Source organism: Poecilia formosa, unplaced genomic scaffold (assembly GCF_000485575.1).
Source record: "Poecilia formosa unplaced genomic scaffold, Poecilia_formosa-5.1.2 Scaffold146, whole genome shotgun sequence".
NCBI lineage: Eukaryota > Metazoa > Chordata > Actinopteri > Cyprinodontiformes > Poeciliidae > Poecilia > Poecilia formosa.
In genome coordinates this window covers 1,554,984-1,574,226 of record NW_006800085.1, presented here as the reverse complement: position 1 = coordinate 1,574,226, position 19,243 = coordinate 1,554,984, and the positions used below count along the sequence as shown (strand labels likewise).

The following is a 19,243-nucleotide window of genomic DNA, read 5'->3' as shown; positions in this document are numbered from 1 at the left end:
AGCATTCGTTTTTTGTTTTTTTCATCCAGACGGCTTCCCGCGCCCCCCCCTGCAATGGAACGGCGCCCCCTCTAGGGGGCGGGCCCCACAGTTTGGGAACCTATGTCTTAGATAATCTATTATGTATTGTGAAGAGGAAGGTGAGAAATCATTTGCCAGACCCAAGATGCAGATGACCTGCAGGATGCTGCCAAAGGAACGCTGCCTTCCATTATACCTCATCAGAACCACAAGCTGATCACACAGCCAAATATTGAGTGTATAGAAATGAGCATACTTTTCAGAAGTTTTTTTTTGTGTAAAATATAATTTTTATATTAATCTTATGAATACTGAATTTGGCGTTTTTGTTACCTGGAAGGCATATTCATCATAATTACAAGAAATAAAAGCACTCTATGTGTAATGAACGTGCATAACAGGAGTTTCACTCTTTAAAATAAGTGACAGCACTTTATTATGTTATATTATTCATTTTCATTACATGTACCTGTGCTCATGTGCAAGAATTGAGACAAAAAAAGTCCAGTTTACCATCAGTTTACCATTCAATTTGAATCTTTTGCAGACGTCTGTTTTCTTAGCCTGCTTGTATCACGTGTACTACACTCATTCATTCACTGAATCCACACATGACAGAACAAAACAAAATGGTAGCTTAATTAATACACACTGATACTCCAAAGAATTGATCTTTGAAGAGTTAGCATCACTCTAGATTTTGTGTAATGAATGGTATGAAGGGAATATGAATGCGTTTTGAAGGTGGCTCATGCATTATTGTCCACATGGCACAAAGTAGAGACTTAGGTTTCAGTTAGTTCGACTGACTAGTCTGCCAAACACTAATTTTCAACTTGATGTCTGAACCGAATGACATTGGGCAGAGCTGTTAGCTAAACTGAATGGAAAAATGGGATTTCCATGAAGCATTTCTAGCAATTTAAAAGCTCATAATTTCATATAGTGACGGATACAGTTCAGCAGCATTTTATTGGTTGAGAATACATTAATGAAACGAGCATTCGTGGAGCTCTTTCATGTTGGTTACTTGTAGAATTGACCAGCTGACATTTTTATATGATTTTGCACCTACTGTATTAACAAATGTGTGGTGTGATGAGTATGTTCAAGAAAGCTAAAATAAAAAAAAACATCTTTAAAAATGTATTTTGAGGGGAGATAAAAACTGAGTAGAATACAAAATAAAAAAAAACAAAAACAATAAATGCATTAATAAATAAAGGTTGAATCTCCCACTTTTACAGCCACTGAAGAAACCCCTTTGTGTCCTGCACTTTGGAGAATCTTACTATATAAGCTCAAAGCAGTCTTGCCCAATAAATTGCTTTATTGGTGTTGCTGAACTGCTTATGTTGTCTTCATGAATATTTCATCTATGCTTAAGATAAGAGCAATAAAGTGTTTATTTGGTATTTAGCTACTGGAGTTTATTTGTTACTGTCTGTTTAATTCCTTAGTATTCTGAGCCAAGCCTGTGTTTTGAAAATGTATGTTTTTAATAATGGTAAATGTCATACATTAGACCCTGATTGGAAACAAAACAAATGGAGCTGTGTATCATTTGTTCATTACAGTCAGCATTTGCTTCCAAGTTGACTTCCTGCATAGAAACTGCAAGTTTTGTCAAAAAAGATAAGTTATTGTGAGAAACAGGAAGTTAATGACTGAGGCAAACATGCGAACAATCACCACAAAACAACACATTCTGGAATACAACATTCTGATTTAACATTGATGAAAAGTGGACCAGAAACTACGATTTTTGAAACCTGATTCCAGAGTGAATACAGAACGTAGGTTTCATGTGTCTGTTTCCAAGAGTCCCATTGTAACTCCGGTGGAGGTTTTGTAGAGATGCACTGTTCATGTGGGAGAACTTGAAGAGTGGATGGCATAGTTGTGAACAATTCACAGAAGTAGTAATGGACTCTTATGCAAGATCTGCAAGAAGAAAGCTGTAAGACCTGCTTAAAGTGTGCTTGGAGCAATGTATGTACGCTACATTTATATTAGTACCTGCCAATGCCATACACTATATATATATATATATATATATATATATATATCGACTGGACATGCCCCTGCTGCATCCCTGGCACCTGCCTCACCGGGGGCTCATCATCAACGATGTAGCAAAATTGCTTCCCAGCTGCCTGCCTGTCTGCCTACTCCTGGGTGTACCAGTCTGTGAAATCACTGCTAAGCACCGCTGAGCCTGCCAGCGAGAATGTATTATTGATTTATATTGAAAACTGTTAACAAGATAAAGTGTGGACTTGCACTGCTTTTACCGAAAATCGCGACAAAAGAAATTACCAGGTCTGCTGTTACTTTCTGCTGCAGGTTACACATTCTGAAAAGTTACTCGTTTACATTTTGTTGTCTTCTGTAATAAACATAATTGATCCCATATTTATATGATGCATTAACTTATGTTAACTTATAAAGCTTTGTAGCATGCTATTGGACATTTCAGCTCCAGGTAGGATTTTTAAACTTTTCTCAATAATGTAAACTCCTCCACAGTCAAAAATTCAGTGTTTAATGGATGAAACAAAATGTTATTAACTTTCATAGATTTTAGAGTGTAGCACGGTTGTTTCACCGTTATCCTATCACAAAACTATCAGGAAAAGGCAGAAACAATAGAGCTGTCTATAAGAGCTGGGGTAATAGCAGGGTGCCACAATAATAAGCATCCCTGCTGTTAATATTGTGTAAAGGCTCCTTTTGCCAGTAGAAAGAGAACTTAGTCTTTTCCTAGTATTTCAAAACAAAGATGGGTTTTTGATCATTCCTCTTTGCACAATCTCTCTAGATCATTCATTATCCTCTCATGCTCTTCAGCTCAACCCACAGGCTTTCTGAAGGATTCAGGTGTTGGAAATGAGATATTCATGGAAAAAGGTTGTTTGTGTTTATCTTAATTCTTATTAATTTGGACCAAATTTGAATTAATTTTATCTGTTAAAATGTACAAGTATCACTTTTTGGTCAATGGCCACCATATTTCTGTTTAAATATCCTGCGAGTTCAAGGAACTCTTGACTGTATTTACTTTAAGCAGGAACTTTTAAAGTGAAACAGGTTCTTATTGTATTTAAGGTGAGCATGAGGTGTTTTACCACATATTTAGTCTTTGTTTGACACTAAACCAACCAGAAGTGTTTGGTCCTGACCAGCTCAATGTCAAACTAATATAACCAAACCACAAAGTTGCAAATAATTTTCTGGTACAATTTTGCCAACTGCCTTCCAAATAACCACTACTCATGTAAATATCATTTAGTATTTGCAATGAAGACTTACTGACCTAAAGAGGCCACACTTTGCCAACAACAATGTCCAGCCTAGTTTGTCACAGTCCCAGTTATTTCAAATTTTTTTTTCCATTATAGTTCAGTCTGCATATATGGGTGCATCTGCCTCAATTCAATTGCACTCTCTATTATGTAATATTTTTGAAAGTATTTTATTTGAAATAGGCATCTGGGTCACATGGATGAATAAATGAAAGTCTCAAGTTGATTAACAACTTAAAAATGAATAAAATATTATTAAAATGCATTACAATTTTATAGAAATTACTAAGTTGCCAATAAACATTTTAGTGAAAAAAATGTGTTTTTAAGTCAAATTCATGAACAAGTTCAAATTAAAGAATGTTGTTTTTTCAGTTGTTTGGTGTGAGAATATGCCACTGAAAAAAGTCACATCTGAATGAACTGCTTAGAAATTGTTGAATACTACAACTGGTTGAAAATTGGAACATCATTTATTAAAACTAAGCTGCAGGGACAAAGCCGTGATTTAGTAATGTTCATGCTACCTCTAGTGGTCAAAAGATGTACTTACATGATGCATACCTAATGCTAATAAAATTCTAAATACTGAGACAGTAGACTTGTGTGCGTGTGTGTGTGTGTGTGTGTGTGTTTGTGAAAATACAATAATCTGTGTTTCTGTGTGCTTTATTGCTTTTTCTGACAACAAAAGAGACTGAAGAGCATTGCATTGTTTTATTTGCACATCTCACAAATGCTGACAAAGTGTTAAAATACAACCATTTTAAGGGTTTAGAGTCTTCAAAAATTAAACTAAATGACAGAAACGGTTAAAGGTGGGACTTTTTGTAAAGTAAATTTAGTCACCAGTTTCTGTTGCTCCAACTTCTGGGTTCCAAAAAGTTGGAGAAACCACAGGTTTATTGTACTACAAAAAAAAAAAAAATGAGATAATGTTCAGCTGAACTCACTCCTGGTGCAGTTGCAGGTTGAAAAAAATTAAAGATGCAGTGTAGCATCCTTTGAGGCTAATAATACGGTTCTTTAATCACTTTAGCATATTATTATACTTGTCTATAAACATTGTCTATACAATTAAAAACTAAGAATTTAAGATATGTTACACAGTAACAAGAAACAAAAGAAAATCAGGATTACTTTGTTTCATTTTGGTAAAAAGCTTCACCGTTGGGCTTTGAGAGAAATATATTTTTTCTTGTTCATTGTTTGAGGCTGAAACACACAAACTTATCCTCAGCTCTTTGAAAGAAAAAAAAACAGAGCAAACCTCAGGACCTGTTTTGACATAAACTGCAGTAGGCACATCAGATACCGTTTCGGAAAACGAGTACATTTACAGCTTTGATCAACGATTTCCTGGCCCGAGCATTATTAATCGCTGCGATTAAAAGAGCTTGCCACTTTGTACACATCAAATTCGTTTTAATGGCTGCACCTGTGTCCCTCCCGCCTCCACCCTGCTGTGATAAAAGGTTTGCCAAATGTGCAGTGACACCAAAGTGAAGGCAGTAATGGCAATTTGTCAGCTGAGAAAGAGCATGGACAGATTTTTTTTTTTTTTTTGGCCTTCTGTACATTGCAGAATTTTTTTTATTACTTTTTTCTGCATGAAATAATTCTCTCTTTTGTAAAATCATTTTCAGTTGAAGCACACTGACAACACTGGAATTAAACACAAGACAGGAATAGAGGATAAATCTTTATAATTCAGTTATTACATTTATATCAATAAATGTAATAATGATAACTAATACACTACCAAATTCTACTTAGGAGTACAACTATTGCAAATATATATATATATATTTTTTTTTGTCAATACATACAACTTTGACACCCTATAGGCATTTTTACCTTTGAGAGGTTTTGGGGACTTTTTTTTAAAATAGGTTTAAATAGATCTGTTCTTCTGACAATAAATGAGAGGATTGTAAGTGAACTTTTGGATGTCATCTTAATATTGGAGGTTAAAAAAATTGTGTTAAAATACTCAGATATCTAGAGAGAAATCAAACTTTCTAAACTGGCAGATTTAAAAAAAAAATTCATATATTTTTTAAGAAAAATGTATAATCTCTAATCAAAGAATAAACTAACTAAAACCTTCCAGTTTTTTCCCTGCTTTCTCCCTGTAATTATTCTGTTCAAACTATTGAGAATCTAGTTTTGCACTCTAGATTCCCTGCTTTTGAAACCTACTTCTGCATGTAAACATCTACTGTTGCCATGGTAATAACACTGTTAAAAATGACAAACAATGCAAAAATCGCACAGAACATCAATAATATACAACAGTAATGTGGATAACTAAATTACAATTACAAAACAAACAAAAAAGAAAACAATTTTAAAAGCATCAACCTGCGACTGGAACAGTATTCTAGAAGAATACATGAAAACAAATAACCAGACTGTTGCTAAGATATTTTCAAATTTCAAATATGCCTTGTTTTCCAATCAGATAATAACAAATTTAACTTCAGGTTCAACATTAACTGGGGTCTCCACCTGAACAAACAAAAGAGTAAGTGAATCTTTCCAAGGGGTTGTGCTATCAATGTTTAATCTTACTCATAATGTGCATAGGTTTAAAATCTGGTTAACAAAATTGATATGCAACTTTCAAATATTTAGTAAACTTCTGGAAGAGTAGCTTATCTGTGTACCAGACTGTACATGTGTATGGGTCATGTAAATATGTTAGGTCCTATTAAGAAATATAATAGCTATTTTATGCTTGAAGCCTCATTCTTATGTAGAAAAAAAAAAAGCTGTTTGCCTCTTTGCATTTTGGTCACAAAAGGCTTAAAGTCTTTAAATTATATAGAAGAAAAAATGTGTGAATGTGACTCCAGATGCATTCCTTTAAATGATTTCCATAGATAGCATCCCACTGTTCATCTAAATAAAAGTTGTTTTTTGTTTTTTTTGGAGGCACATTGTATGAACAAACACTACAACATCAGTAAAGTATAATTTAGATAAAACTGTTTCTCCTTAGATTTTTTTTTTACATCATGTTTGGTCTCAGGTTTAAACATCCATTCCTTAATACAGGAAGTGAGACATCAACACAGACACACAAAAGGACTATTAGCTTTTTAAAAAGTATTAAATACATCTAATTGTTTCCTTGTTTAAACAGAAAAAAAAAATGGATGAAGCTGAGGATCTGCAACTGAAGTCTGATACACAAACAGGGAAGAGAGCATCAGGTGGCCAGGACCCAATCTTCTTATATACTAAAGTAGAAATGGAAACACAAGTCAAAAAAAATATTCTGCCTCGTCGTAAGAGGGCAAAGTCATTTCAGAAACTCAAGAAAAAATGGTAATCAATTGAAACATTAGAATTATTCAAGGTTTATCATGAAAAAAAACATCTATTAATTATAGTGATGTTTAAACATTTATTTCCACAGGCAATCCTGAGTTAGTCACTGAGACCTTTTATTATCCTTTTCTGACAGATTAACAGGATAAATGCTGATATTATTTTTAATGTATTTAAAGCTTTTATTTTATTCATGCATATTTCAATCTAATCCTTGAACTATTGGCAAAGATTGTAGATCAAATAAAATGAATACCCAATATACCCAATATATCATAGATATCTTTGGCAGTGCTGATGTAGCACAATCACCACCATTTATCAAGTTGCCATCTACACAGGATTGAAGAAACCTTCAAACAATATAAACTCAGAATGACTTCAAGACACTGTGCATTGAAAAAGAAAAAAATTGAAAAAGAAAATGAGGTGAGACCAAGCTAAGTAACAACTCTTAAGTTTGATTTGGTATTTTTAAAGCATTGGTTTAATCCTTCAATACTAATCAAATTATCATATAGCATTTTATCATAAAAACAAACTGACTTTACTGGCTTTCAAAAGAAAAAAGAAGAAAAAAATAAATCTAAACTTTACCCCGTTTAATCAGAAAAAAATGGATGAAACTGTGGATCTGCAACCGAAATTAGAGAGAGCATCAAGTGACCAGAACCCAACCCACTTATTTACTAAAGAAGATATGGCAACACAAGCCCAACAAGACATTCTGCTTCGTCAGCAGATGGGAGAGTCATTTCAGCAATACAAGAATAAATGGTAAGCAGTTGAACCATTAGAAATATTTGAAGTTTAGCATGTTAAAAAAAATCTTCTAATTGTTATTGTTACCTTGCTACGAGCGATGGGCTGAGGGTAAGGTGGTTACTTTGTCCTTTCCCTATGTGATGCTGCGATAGAGAAAAGATGAGACTCCATTAGCAAATAACAGGAAGATTTCTTCTTCTTCTGTGTAATGAATATACTCAATACTTCAGGTACCAAATACTTCAGGTATCACTGAGTAATTGCAGTAGATAACCCTGAGATGGTGTGCATCACAAATAGCCATAATATTATTTTAAATTGAACGATTTAAAAGAATATTCATAAAGACATAATGAATGTCTTTACAAGGTCTATGTAAGGTCTGAGAAAAACCTTGTCCATTTTTCTCAGACCTTCTGTATTTTTAGCTGTCAAACTTAAAATACATGACTTTGCTTTTAACTATATTTAATAGCTTTTACGAGTTTTATTCTGCACAAATAAAACATACTTTTTTTTATAAAACAGTACGTTTTTGTCTTACATAAAAAAAAGTAACTACAAAACTGTAATGCTACTTTAATGCTGTGTCTTTTTACTAAGCTTCACACATAGGCAACCATTACTTACTCACCAAATGTCATGACAATATGGTTTGGACAAAGAATTGTCCAAATTACAAATAAAAATAAGAAAAAGGTTGTCCTTTGAGGGAGAACACTTTCGAAAAGTGCACAAATACACAATGAATTCTGTAATCATTTAGCTGTTTGTCAGCTAGCTCAACACACAAAGTCCGCTAGCATTAGCATTATTTAGCTTCCAAAACTATGTCCGGTTTTCTGCACGATACTGATCACAAACTGCATAACATGGCTCACTTTTTGACTCTCGATTCAATAATCTCTTCAGCTCTAAAAGGTAAGTAACATATGTGCATCAAAATACATTTTTACTGACCTGTCATATAAGAAAGATGACACACACTTTGAACTTCCATTAGCATTTAACAGAAAGGTTCATTCTTCTTCCGTGTACCGACGCCTTCTCTATGCCACCAATGCGACAGGCTCCCCTAGCGGCTATATGTGGAATTGCACTGAATGACTGAAATAACACTAAAGAATGAAAAATTAAGGGATAGAAAAAGAAAAATAATGTTGGGGTGCCTATTTTTATACTTAGTTTTTTTACTTACTGATTATTTGTTTTTCACCTCTCTACATCATGTTCAAGCATTTATCTCCATAGCCAATCATGAATTGGTAAGACAGACTTTATTATAACATTCTGACAGATACCTGAAATTAATACTGCTGTGATTATTTATAATGTGTTAAATTATGTACTTTTTTATTCCTTTGCATATTTCAATCCAATCTTTGTGCTCCTGGTTCACCACAAATTTGAGACCAAATATAGCAAATTCTCAATCTGCTAGCAAAATAATGGATAGCTTCAACAGTGCATTTATAGGACAATGATCATGTCTTTTTTTCACCTTGCCATCTACACAGGGTTAAAGAAACCTTCACAAAATATAAACTCAGAAGTGCTTCAAGATGTTATGAAGAGGACAAAAATGATGCTACTTTGACAGAAAACAAGGTGAGACCAAACTGCGTAACTTTAATAATTTTTAAGTATGATTTATTTTTTTTAACTTTAAGGTTTTTGGAAAACAAAAATCAAACAGCATGGACACTGTCTCCCTCCCTTGGTGACCCATTGTTACTATGTTCTATGTGCTGTATTAAATGTCTGTGGCTTTGTATTTTTAAGACATTAGTTTAATCCTTCAGAGAACATTTCAAAATTGATCAAATAATCATGTAGCATCAGTCAATTCTGATTACCTGGAAGTCCTTATTAACTCATAAAGGTAAAAAGAAAAGCTGGACAAAAACATCTTACAATTTTATTGAACTATTCCTTTCTTCAGAAACAGATGCATTAATTGTCACAAACACAAAAACACTACTGCCTTTCAAAAAAAAGTATATATTAAATCTACTCTTTACCTTGTTCACTCAGAAAGAAATGGATGAAGCCAAGGATCTGCAACTGAACTCTGATCCTCAAACTGGAGAGAGAGCATCAGGTGGCCAGGATCCAACCCTCTTACTTGCTGAAAGTTTGGCACAAGCCCACGAAGGCATGTTGCGTTGTCAACAGTTGGCAAAGTCAATTCAGAAATACAGGATCAAATGGTAAACAGCTGAATCATTAGAATTATTTGAAGTTCAGCATGAAAATAATCTCGTAACTATTGTCATGTTTAAACATTCATGTCCATACGCAATCAATAGTTAGTCAGACGGCTATTTTATTATAATGTTCTGACAGATTTAGGAGATTAACACTTATTATTATTGATAATGTAGTAAAGGCTTTTCTAGACTAGAGGTAAAATAAAATGAACTTTCAGTATTCTAGCAAAATTGTGCATATATCTGGCAGTGCAATTGTAGCATGATGATCAGATGTCTTTTTTTTTACCTTTCTGTCTACACAGGAATGAAGAAAACTTCATAAAATATCAGCTCAAGGTGAATCCCAGATCTTGTGAAGAGGAGAAAAATTCTCTCTCTGTGACAGAAAATGAGGTGAGACTTCAATAATTAGTATGATTTCATATGTTAAATCATTAATCCTCCCAGGAACATTTCAATTTACATTAATGAAATAATCATATTGAATTTGTCTATTCTAAATGCCTGAAAATCCTCCTTGACTCATAAAGCTAAAACAAAAGACTGGACATAAACATTTTACAATTTTATTTTAAATGTCCCTTCTTTCTGAAGTCTGATACACAAACAGAAGAGAGAGCATCAGGTGACCAGAAACCAACCCACTTATTTACTGAAGAAGAGATGGCAACACAAGCCCAACAAGACATTATGCTTCGTAAAAAGATGGCAAAGTCATTTCAGAAATACAAGAATAAATGGTAAATGGTTGAAACATTAGAAATATTTGAAGTTCAGCATGGAAAATAAAATCTACCAGTTATTGTCATGTTCAAAGATTTATCTACATAAGCACCCTTGTTTCACCACAGATTAAAGGAATACTCAAGCAAAATTCTGAATATGTATTTTTGACATGTAAAGCAAAAAAAGTAATAATAATAATCAAACTTACAAAAATGTTTCTTTGGTAGTGCAGTTGAATGACCAAATGTTTTTTTGTTTTTTTTACCTTGCCATCTGACAGGTTTGAACCAACCTTCCAAAAATGTCAAGTTAGAGTGACTTCAAATCCTTATTCAGAAAAGGAGAAAATTTCAGTCACTGTGACAGAAAATGAGGTAAGACCAAGCTGATTAACTTCAACAACGCATGACTGTATATGTTTAAAATACTAGCTTAACCCTCCAAAGAACATTAAAAATGAATATGGCACTGATCGCAAATGACGTCGCTGTTGCCCGGATGTTCGGGTGACAGTGCAGGAATCTCGCCAGGTTTTTGCTCGGCAATTGGTGTAGGTAAAAATATTGATTCATCAGTTCATCAATGCTCGGCAGTTTGTTTTTCCAATTAGATATCAATTTGGAAAAGCAAATGAGTGCAGTGAGCAACACTGTTGTGAGCAACTCATACCACTGTATTAGTTCGGTGTCATGAAACAATTTTTCATCTTGAGTTTATTTGCGTTTAGCAAACAAAAATTTGGTGGGCATTAATTTGAACGTATTAATCGCCTAAATCAGCCAATCACATGCAAAATTTGTTTTTCAGACACACAGACATTTCCCCAAAAACACAGTTCTTGTTTAAACTAAAATTGCTAAGGTGCAGTGATCTAGATTTGGTGGTTTAATGTAATTTGTGATCAGTGCCATTGAATCTTCCAATTATCAGGCTCAACATTTAGATATTTATGAATTGTGCCATTCATCCCTTTTATTGCAGTTGTTAACAACTTGACAGTTGTTCTTTACATAAATACATACACACATAATACATACATTTTCAGTTTGACAATATGTGCTTTCCTGTGACTGATGGTATTGAAGTTATTTTGTGAGATGTTCTCTTTGTCAGAAATTTGTGCCGTTGAGCATACAAAACACTGGAGTCAAACGGGTGTATTTCACCTTTAAGACCTTTGATTTTGTGAAAAACATTTTCACCGTCAAAAGTCAGGATGGAGACATTATCAAAACTATCAAAGACCACCTTCTCAGGCCAGGTATGTAAACCTCTGACACAAAGCATTCATTCCACATCAGTCTTTCACATACTGTAATTTTAACTCTGAAATTACAAGATAGGTGGATCCAAACTTATGACAAGCTGCGCTAATGAAATGAAAAATGTTTCCTCACATTTTGGCTCCAGGAGAATCATACAGAATGAAAATTCATTTCTCCTCCGACCACTCTGGCCTCTATGAGCAGCTGCTGGTCTTTAAGTTTAAAAGAGACTGTGAGCATTCAGAAACATTTGACGTTATGCGCCTCTTGGAGGTCATCCGTCAAACACCTCAGAATGAGGACTCTCAAGCCAGGTCAGAAGCAGAGAAGAAATTTCAGGCTGCAAAGAAGAAAACTCTGACAGGGTAAGTAGTGAAACATTTAGCAGTTTGTTACTGTCATTTCATGTAGCATAATGTAACTTGCTTGTTTTTCACTCCTGCAGATGTGAGGTCTTCCTCAGACCAGAGGTGTATCTCAGGAAATATCCATTGCCTCAGAACATTGCAGACATGAAAGACATGGATATGTCTGTTCAATTTTTGATCTCTCACATTTTTTTTTTTTTGTTGTTGTTCTCAAATGTTTAAACATGGGGGTTATTTGATTATATTAATCCAATACCATGGACTTTTATTACAGCTAAGACTTTGGCCTGCTGTTAATTGTTGTTACTGGAAGCTATGTGGCTCTAAATGTACTGTCATTTTTGCCTTATCAATGGATTTTTTTTTCAGAGATTTGGAGAAACAGCCACTTAAGTGGGGGAACTACTCTTGGCGATTTCACTTGCTCCTTTATCTAGAGGAGTACGCAATTTCTACCGCTCTTCAGGAATGCAACCAAGAAGATATACTTGTTGTCACTCATCCAACTGAAAAACATATACTGATTTTAAAGGTGACACATATAGCTGGGACACAAAAGTCTAATAAATTGCAACCTTGGGTCACATTAACAATAAACTTCAATCTTTTCGCTAATGTTGCATCAGGCAGAAGATGTCTCAAACATGTCTAATGTTTCTCTGACTGGGTGCATGGCACTGGTGACTCCTTTAAACCAGCAGTTTGAAAGGACATACAAAGGATGGGTGGATGACGTGGATGAGGAGGAAATCTACATTAACTTTGAGGAAACGTAAGGATGCAACAAAAGTAATTGGAAAGTAACCTAATTGTTTTGTCTTTATAATCTTGTCTAATTTCAGACTGTTAATTTAGTCTCTCTCTGCAAAAAGAAGAATCAGGTTAATAAAAATGAGTTTAAACTATTTCCCAACAACCGAGTGAGGTTACATTTTAAATGTAGGCTTGGGAGTGCAGACACTCTATGCAGTTTGATTGAAGTGGAGATATTTTTGCAAAGCACAAAAATCAGTCATGAAAAAAAAAATTAAAACAATAATGTTCTTTTCCTTTTAGTTTATGGTACTTCTCATTAGTTTGTCACATAAAATACTATCAAATAAATAGCTGTTTGTTGTTCTAAAATGTCAACAGTGGAGAGTTTCCACAGATGTGAACATATTTGTGAGCTACACTATATTTTAACATTTTTTTTGTCATGTTCTTGTTTGGTACTAACTCAGTTGCTTTTAATTTAAATTCAGCTTTCCAGAAGAATACAACATGGGCGTGAGGTGCAGCATTGTGTTTTCACTTCAAAGAATACCACTACGTATGCAACACAGAGCAGCAGCACTAGCGCGCAAGCATTTACTGAGGGACTTACTCTTCCCTGTTGGGCTATGTTCTGCATACAATTCATGCCTTGCGCCTGTAATCCCAAACTGCACCCGGTCAGTATGTAGTAAAGTCAACACTACCTTGAAAATCAAGTTGCTTTGGCACTAAAGTAACTACAAATGATTCCTCCATCTCTAGTACACCAATGACTGAAAACAACCCAGAACAGCAAAAGGCTATTAGACACATTCTGGCCCGTTCTGCAAAACCTGCCCCTTACCTCATATTTGGTCCACCTGGTACAGGTATGGTATGAGTTTTTGTATGCCAAGACCAAACTGATTGTCATGTAATACAATATGCATTTCTCTTATCCATGGGTCAGGCAAAACAGTAACTTTGGTTGAAGTCATCAAGCAGATTGTGTCAACTCAAGACTCCAAAATCCTGGTTTGTGCACCGTCCAACAGCGCAACAGATTACCTCTGTGAGAAGATCCTGGAAGAAAACATTGTACCCCACAAAGTGTTTCGCCTTTACTCCATAAGCTACAAAGTGGAAAAGATCCCTCAACTTGTGAAGGTCTGGATTCTGTCTGTTTTTATTTTGTTTATTACAACTGAAATGAAGGGGAGAAAAGACAGCATGACATATAATGCTCAGTATTTTAGAGGGACAAATACCATAAAGCATTTTTTGTACAAGTTAACTTCTATCGTATTCATATTAATGTGTACTAGACATGCATGTATGTGCTTTCTGTTTTAACTACAGATGCACTGTAGCTTTAATGTTGCAACAAACTCGTTTGAGGTACCGACCAAAAAGCAGCTGATGACATACCAGATCATGGTCACCACCCTTCAAACTGCTGGAAGGTATGATATTCTACTGGAGATGTCACAATCAGAGTGCTTCTTTGTCCCAAATACTAGTCAAAGTGATTTTAAAACAGGAACTACCTGATCCCAATTTAACATTTTATTAAAATGGTCATAATGCATGAGATTGAAAAGTCAGTAGATTTATAGTGCATCAAATTAACATTCTCCATTTTATCTGTGCTGCAAATGTTACATTCAAATCATCCATCAGTGTTGGTACAATTTGCCAATAATAAAAGAAATAAAGTTTTATTAGGGAATATGATCCCAAACATTAAAAACAAAAAACCTTCATAAGTATGCTGAGCCTTACTTTTTACTGAACTAGTAAAATATTTCAGTTTTTTTTTTTTTCTGCCAACTTTCTGCTTCAGAGAAATTATTTATTTGATGATGACACAATTTCTACACAAATTCTCACACATTCAGCAAGGCTGGATTGATTTACTGAGCTGATGTTCAGATCTGTGGTATCTCTAGCTGATCTCAAAGTTGTCATCTTTCCCATGTTCATTCTGAAGGTTCTTATTTGTAATTTATTTGATCCAAAGAAATTGGGCCCATTTGCAGAGGGTTGAAATTTTCTGTGAGAAATTCCTCAATGAAACAAATGAATTATGATGTTTGTCCAATCTGCATCGCGTGCAATGATTAACCTTAAATTACTGAATGTAAATATACACTTCCTTTTTTTACAGGCTAGTGACAGGTGGCATTCCTCCAGACTATTACAGTTACATCATTGTGGATGAAGCCGGCCAGGCCATAGAAACAGAGTGTTTAATTCCAATAGCTGGTGAGCAAGGTGACTTTGTTTAAAATACTATATACTAAGTATATATTTTATGCTGTATTCAATGGATTTCTGACAGGATTGCTGAAACCATACAGTGGCCAAGTGGTTCTGGCAGGTGACCCGAAACAGTTGGGACCCATTATTTTATCAAAGATAGCAGAGAGAAACGGCTTGGGTGAGCACCATGCATACTGTGTAATCAATACGTAAAGGTCTATAAACATAATCGAAATATGATTCAAAACATGCCAGGTTGCTTTTGAATTACATCTTTTTTGACTAGATCTATTTATTTGGTGCAAGTTTTGTTTGTTTAAAAAAGCTTTTGAAGACATTTAGCTACTTCAAACATTCCAATGAAAATTTTAAAATAAACCATAAACAAATCTAAATTTGGTAAATAAAAGACTAAATAGAAATTAGGACCGAGACAACAAATAAGATGTTCTTCTAACACTCTCAGGTTGAATGCAGTTCTTACTTGGAAGGATAAAAATATTTTTCTTTTCATACTAAAATACCACAAAATTCCAAACATTTTTGGATAAAAAAAAAACTTGATAAACTGCTTTGGTAATTAGATAATCTGACAACCTTAAGAAAATGGAACATATTATCTTAGCCATAAATGCTGCAAACTTTAAAATTTCTAAGCTCAGTTTTTGCCTTTTTTATAGGATAATGGTGTTCACTGTTTTCAGGTCTGTCCATGCTGGAGAGACTAATGACAAATGTCAGACTGTACAGACAACGCAAGACCAACGGCTTCAACAGTCGCTATATGACTAAACTGCTGAGGAACTATAGGTTTGCTTTTTGTGAAGATTTATTTATTTATTTATTTATTTTTTGTGGCACAAATTAGTTCATCTCTTTGCCAATTTGAATCTGATTAATTCCTACTTCATCCCAAACTTTTACAATTTTCAAGAAAACCTTTTGTATTCGCTTTTTGGGGATACATAAGAGGCTCAGTCTTAAGTTACTTTTACACTATACAATATATATGTATCAATCTACATTGTTTCTAATCATTTCAGGTCTCAAGTCTGTTTTGAACCAGCCATATTTCCTTGTTCCAGAAAAACAAGTAGATTATAATTTATTTTAGATCAGTGGTTACCAGAGTGGGTAAGCAATAATTCTGAAGTTTGTGTAGATTATTAGTGTGAAACATCCAATATACTTGAAAAAGTTTATTGTAAGACATGACCTAAACTACAGACGTATAGTGGCATAGGGGTGAAATGACCATCTCTGTTTTCTTTGTCACTGTATCCTAACAACAAAAAGCCTCCTTCCTCAATTCTCCCCAAACCTTTCCACATCTTCTTTGCTTTTCCTTAGGTCTCATCCTGCAATTCTGAAAATCCCCAATGAGTTGTTCTATGACTCCGAACTCCAGTTTTGTGGTTCCCTTGAGGATTGCTTGTATAGTAACTGGGAACTTCTGGCGAGGAAGGTAATCAGAACCAAGATAAAATATCTTGCCACCAGTTTATCTCCATCTCTAATCTCATCTTGTTTCTCTGAGGATCAGGACTTTCCTGTAATGTTCCACGGGGTTGCAGGCATGAAAGAACAAGACCTCAACAGCCCATCTGTTTACAATATGGCTGAGGTGGATGTACTGAAGGAATACTTAAAATCCCTTATCAAATATCGCCGCAGAAATGGCGTAGACAAAATTGGACCAAAGGAAATTGGTATTATTACTCCATACGCTAAACAAGTAAGTATTTAAGCTTTACTTTATGTTCATTATTAATGTTTTCATGACTTCTATAACTGAGGTAAAGCTTTGCAAATTATTTGCGTCAAATAAAGACTTTATTTGGGAGAGCCTTTCATTACCAAAGCATATTTGCTTTACAGCAGCATAATTTGTAATTCTCATTGTCCTGTTTCATGTTCTGACAGGTGGAGAAGATTAAAGCAACCTTTCGCAAAGACAAGGATCTAGTCAAAGAAGACTTGGAGAATGTCCTGGTATGACACTTTTCAGAAATTACTACAATTTTGCTAGTATATTAAATAAACTCTAAATTTGTTTCTTTTTTTTTCTGAAGGTTGGCACAGTTGAGATCTTTCAGGGTAAAGAGTCAGATGTGATCCTGATGTCCACGGTGCGCAGCAATCCCAGCCTGACTGAACCGAATCAACATTTCAGCTTGGGCTTCGTAAAGGATGAGAAGGTGAGAAATATCCCACCTTGTACTTTTCACACATGTTTCACTCGTTGCCAGAGTGGTGGTAGTATATATAATGCAGCAGCATCAACAACTTTTACTCTGCTAAAATTAAAAAGGCTTCATTTTTCTCTCATTGCAATAGCACAATCTTACAATTTCTATGACACCATCAGAATGGCTGGAAAAACTTTAAAATACTTCTCATATGTGCAACTTTTTTTGTTTAGTTTCGAAAATTATGTTTGTTACAAGTCTTTTAATAGGATGTACTTGATTTTCTTCTGAATCTTCCACAAGATTTGTTTGAAAAGAAGATCTTGTTTTATCATTTAGTTTTACTTTTCAGCCTAGTGAGCAATTTACTTCCAACACAATCATTAAGAGTTCCCACTACATTTATTTGCACTCAATCTAAAGATGTGCAAAAGCCTTAAAATAATTGAATTTTTTTTTATCGCAGTTACATAATCTTACCCTGTAGCAAATTTAAGGACCATAAAATAAATCTACTTTTATTCAGATTTTTTAAGTTATTACTATTTTGATAAAAGATATGTTTATTGGAAGACCTTTGTCATTGGGCTGTCAATATATTATGTATTTACAATCTGAATCTCTTCAGAGATTCAACGTGGCAATGACTCGAGCCAGAAACCTGCTGGTTGTGGTAGGAGACCCCAGAGTCCTGGAAATAGATCCAGTATGGAACAAGTATGTTTCTTTATTTTCTTCCAAGTACGAGTAAAAAAAAATTGGCAAAAATCAGTCTGACATGCCTTGTATGCTAACCTTTCTCTCTTAGGCTTATCCATTACTGTTTAAAAGAAAGAGCATACCGTGGCATCAATATTTCTGATCTGAAGGCAGGCACAGGGGTCGCTAACCCCTCATCAAGCTCCGGGTAAATAGCAGATTTGCAGATCCAGAGACACTGTTGTCTGCTATTTATTTTTTAATAATAAATGTTTGTGTTACAGCCCGCAGCAGAAAGTGAGACCAAAGGTTGCTTTCAGCTGGTAGAATCAAAGGCATTCAACACAGAAATAAACTTCATCCAAAGCATGTTTCACTATTTCATTCTGTCTGAAGGCAATCAAGGATCTGAAGTTTGGTGCATATTTAATGAGGCCTGTGCAAGACATGCAAAACAATGTACCATTCAGACAACACAGCCGACCATACAACTACAAAACTGTCATACAAAACCATTAGTATCATTTCATGTCATGGAGACTTTCAGACCCCAAAGTGAGTATTTTTACCTGCCTTTCTATCCTTCTTACTATGTGAGGTGTTAAACTAAACCCACATCCTGGAAAGAAGTGACAGAAGATATTATCTTGTGGCTTTTTTATCTCCCTTTTAACCCATTTTGAATATTAAATAGGTCATATAGGAATATTAAATATTAAATAGGTCATGTCAGATGCATATTTCAGGTAAATACAAAGACATGGATTATAGCTGAGAGTTAAACATTCAGATCAATTTAAAAGACGCCATGCAGTGCAGTAGTAAATTATTTAAACCCAAAAATGCTTCATTTATTTTTAATTGTATAAAAATATACTTTACTTTTAAGGTTGCCAATAAATCAAAAGAAACAATTAAATTGAATTTATTTATCAACAATTTCCCCAATGATATAAAAAAATAAACTTTAGAGCAGCTAAAATTGGAGGAATATACGCAATTTGACTTTAATAATCATATATAGTTTACAAGAACCAGGGGCGGATCTAGAAAAATATTTATGGGGATACTCCTGCTAATTGATATGTATTACAGGACTGGACAAGCGCTTATTGGTCGCTATGTGATTCATTGTGTCCAGAAAACCATTTTATCCCAGTATAGGAAAAGAAGAAATCTGTCACGAAAATATTAGCAGCGCCATCATTTGTTATTAGATATATCTATTAAATACGACCTAAAATAAAGATTAGAAAACTGATGTTTGATAAATTCTCCATGAAACAAATCTATAAACAGTTTAGTTTCTGATAGTTCTGTCAAGATGCAAGAAAGAGCAAATTTCTATTTATATTGGTC

General features: G+C 34.4%; 1 protein-coding gene and 2 long non-coding RNA genes across 3 annotated transcripts; 2 read left to right on the top strand and 1 right to left on the bottom strand.

Moving 5' to 3' along the window:
* Positions 1 to 5,645: 5,645 nt before the first annotated feature.
* LOC107837490 (uncharacterized) lies at positions 5,646 to 8,961 on the top strand. Its single transcript, XR_001663501.1, has 5 exons — positions 5,646 to 5,853; positions 6,475 to 6,659; positions 7,004 to 7,091; positions 7,273 to 7,439; positions 8,945 to 8,961. It is a non-coding gene; the product is annotated as an uncharacterized LOC107837490 (long non-coding RNA).
* Positions 6,492 to 8,472, bottom strand: LOC103145752 (uncharacterized). The gene is made up of 3 exons (XR_477056.2): positions 8,388 to 8,472; positions 7,512 to 7,570; positions 6,492 to 6,571 (listed from the first exon to the last, which is right to left on the bottom strand). It is a non-coding gene; the product is annotated as an uncharacterized LOC103145752 (long non-coding RNA).
* Positions 8,962 to 8,981: 20 nt separating the features above from the next.
* Positions 8,982 to 18,253, top strand: LOC103145761 (putative helicase mov-10-B.1). Its single transcript, XM_016677034.1, has 24 exons — positions 8,982 to 9,035; positions 9,462 to 9,637; positions 9,943 to 10,033; positions 10,235 to 10,380; positions 10,647 to 10,740; positions 11,480 to 11,627; positions 11,777 to 11,996; positions 12,077 to 12,160; positions 12,369 to 12,531; positions 12,626 to 12,771; positions 13,244 to 13,432; positions 13,518 to 13,624; positions 13,705 to 13,901; positions 14,094 to 14,197; positions 14,902 to 14,999; positions 15,076 to 15,174; positions 15,701 to 15,806; positions 16,347 to 16,461; positions 16,534 to 16,731; positions 16,920 to 16,988; positions 17,069 to 17,194; positions 17,814 to 17,902; positions 17,994 to 18,092; positions 18,169 to 18,253. The coding sequence occupies exons 2-24, from the start codon at positions 9,468 to 9,470 to the stop codon at positions 18,209 to 18,211; spliced, it is 2,901 nt and encodes a 966-aa protein (XP_016532520.1). The 5' UTR covers positions 8,982 to 9,035; positions 9,462 to 9,467; the 3' UTR covers positions 18,212 to 18,253.
* The last annotated feature ends 990 nt before the right edge of the window (positions 18,254 to 19,243 follow it).

Excerpts from the sequence above, each read along its gene's own strand:
- LOC103145761 (XM_016677034.1), top strand. The coding sequence starts at position 9,468 with ATGGATGAAGCCAAGGATCTGCAACTGAACTCTGATCCTCAAACTGGA. Across the intron at positions 15,807-16,346 it reads AAACTGCTGAGGAACTATAG|GTCTCATCCTGCAATTCTGA; the intron begins GTTTGCTTTTTG and ends GCTTTTCCTTAG. Across the intron at positions 16,462-16,533 it reads GGGAACTTCTGGCGAGGAAG|GATCAGGACTTTCCTGTAAT; the intron begins GTAATCAGAACC and ends TGTTTCTCTGAG.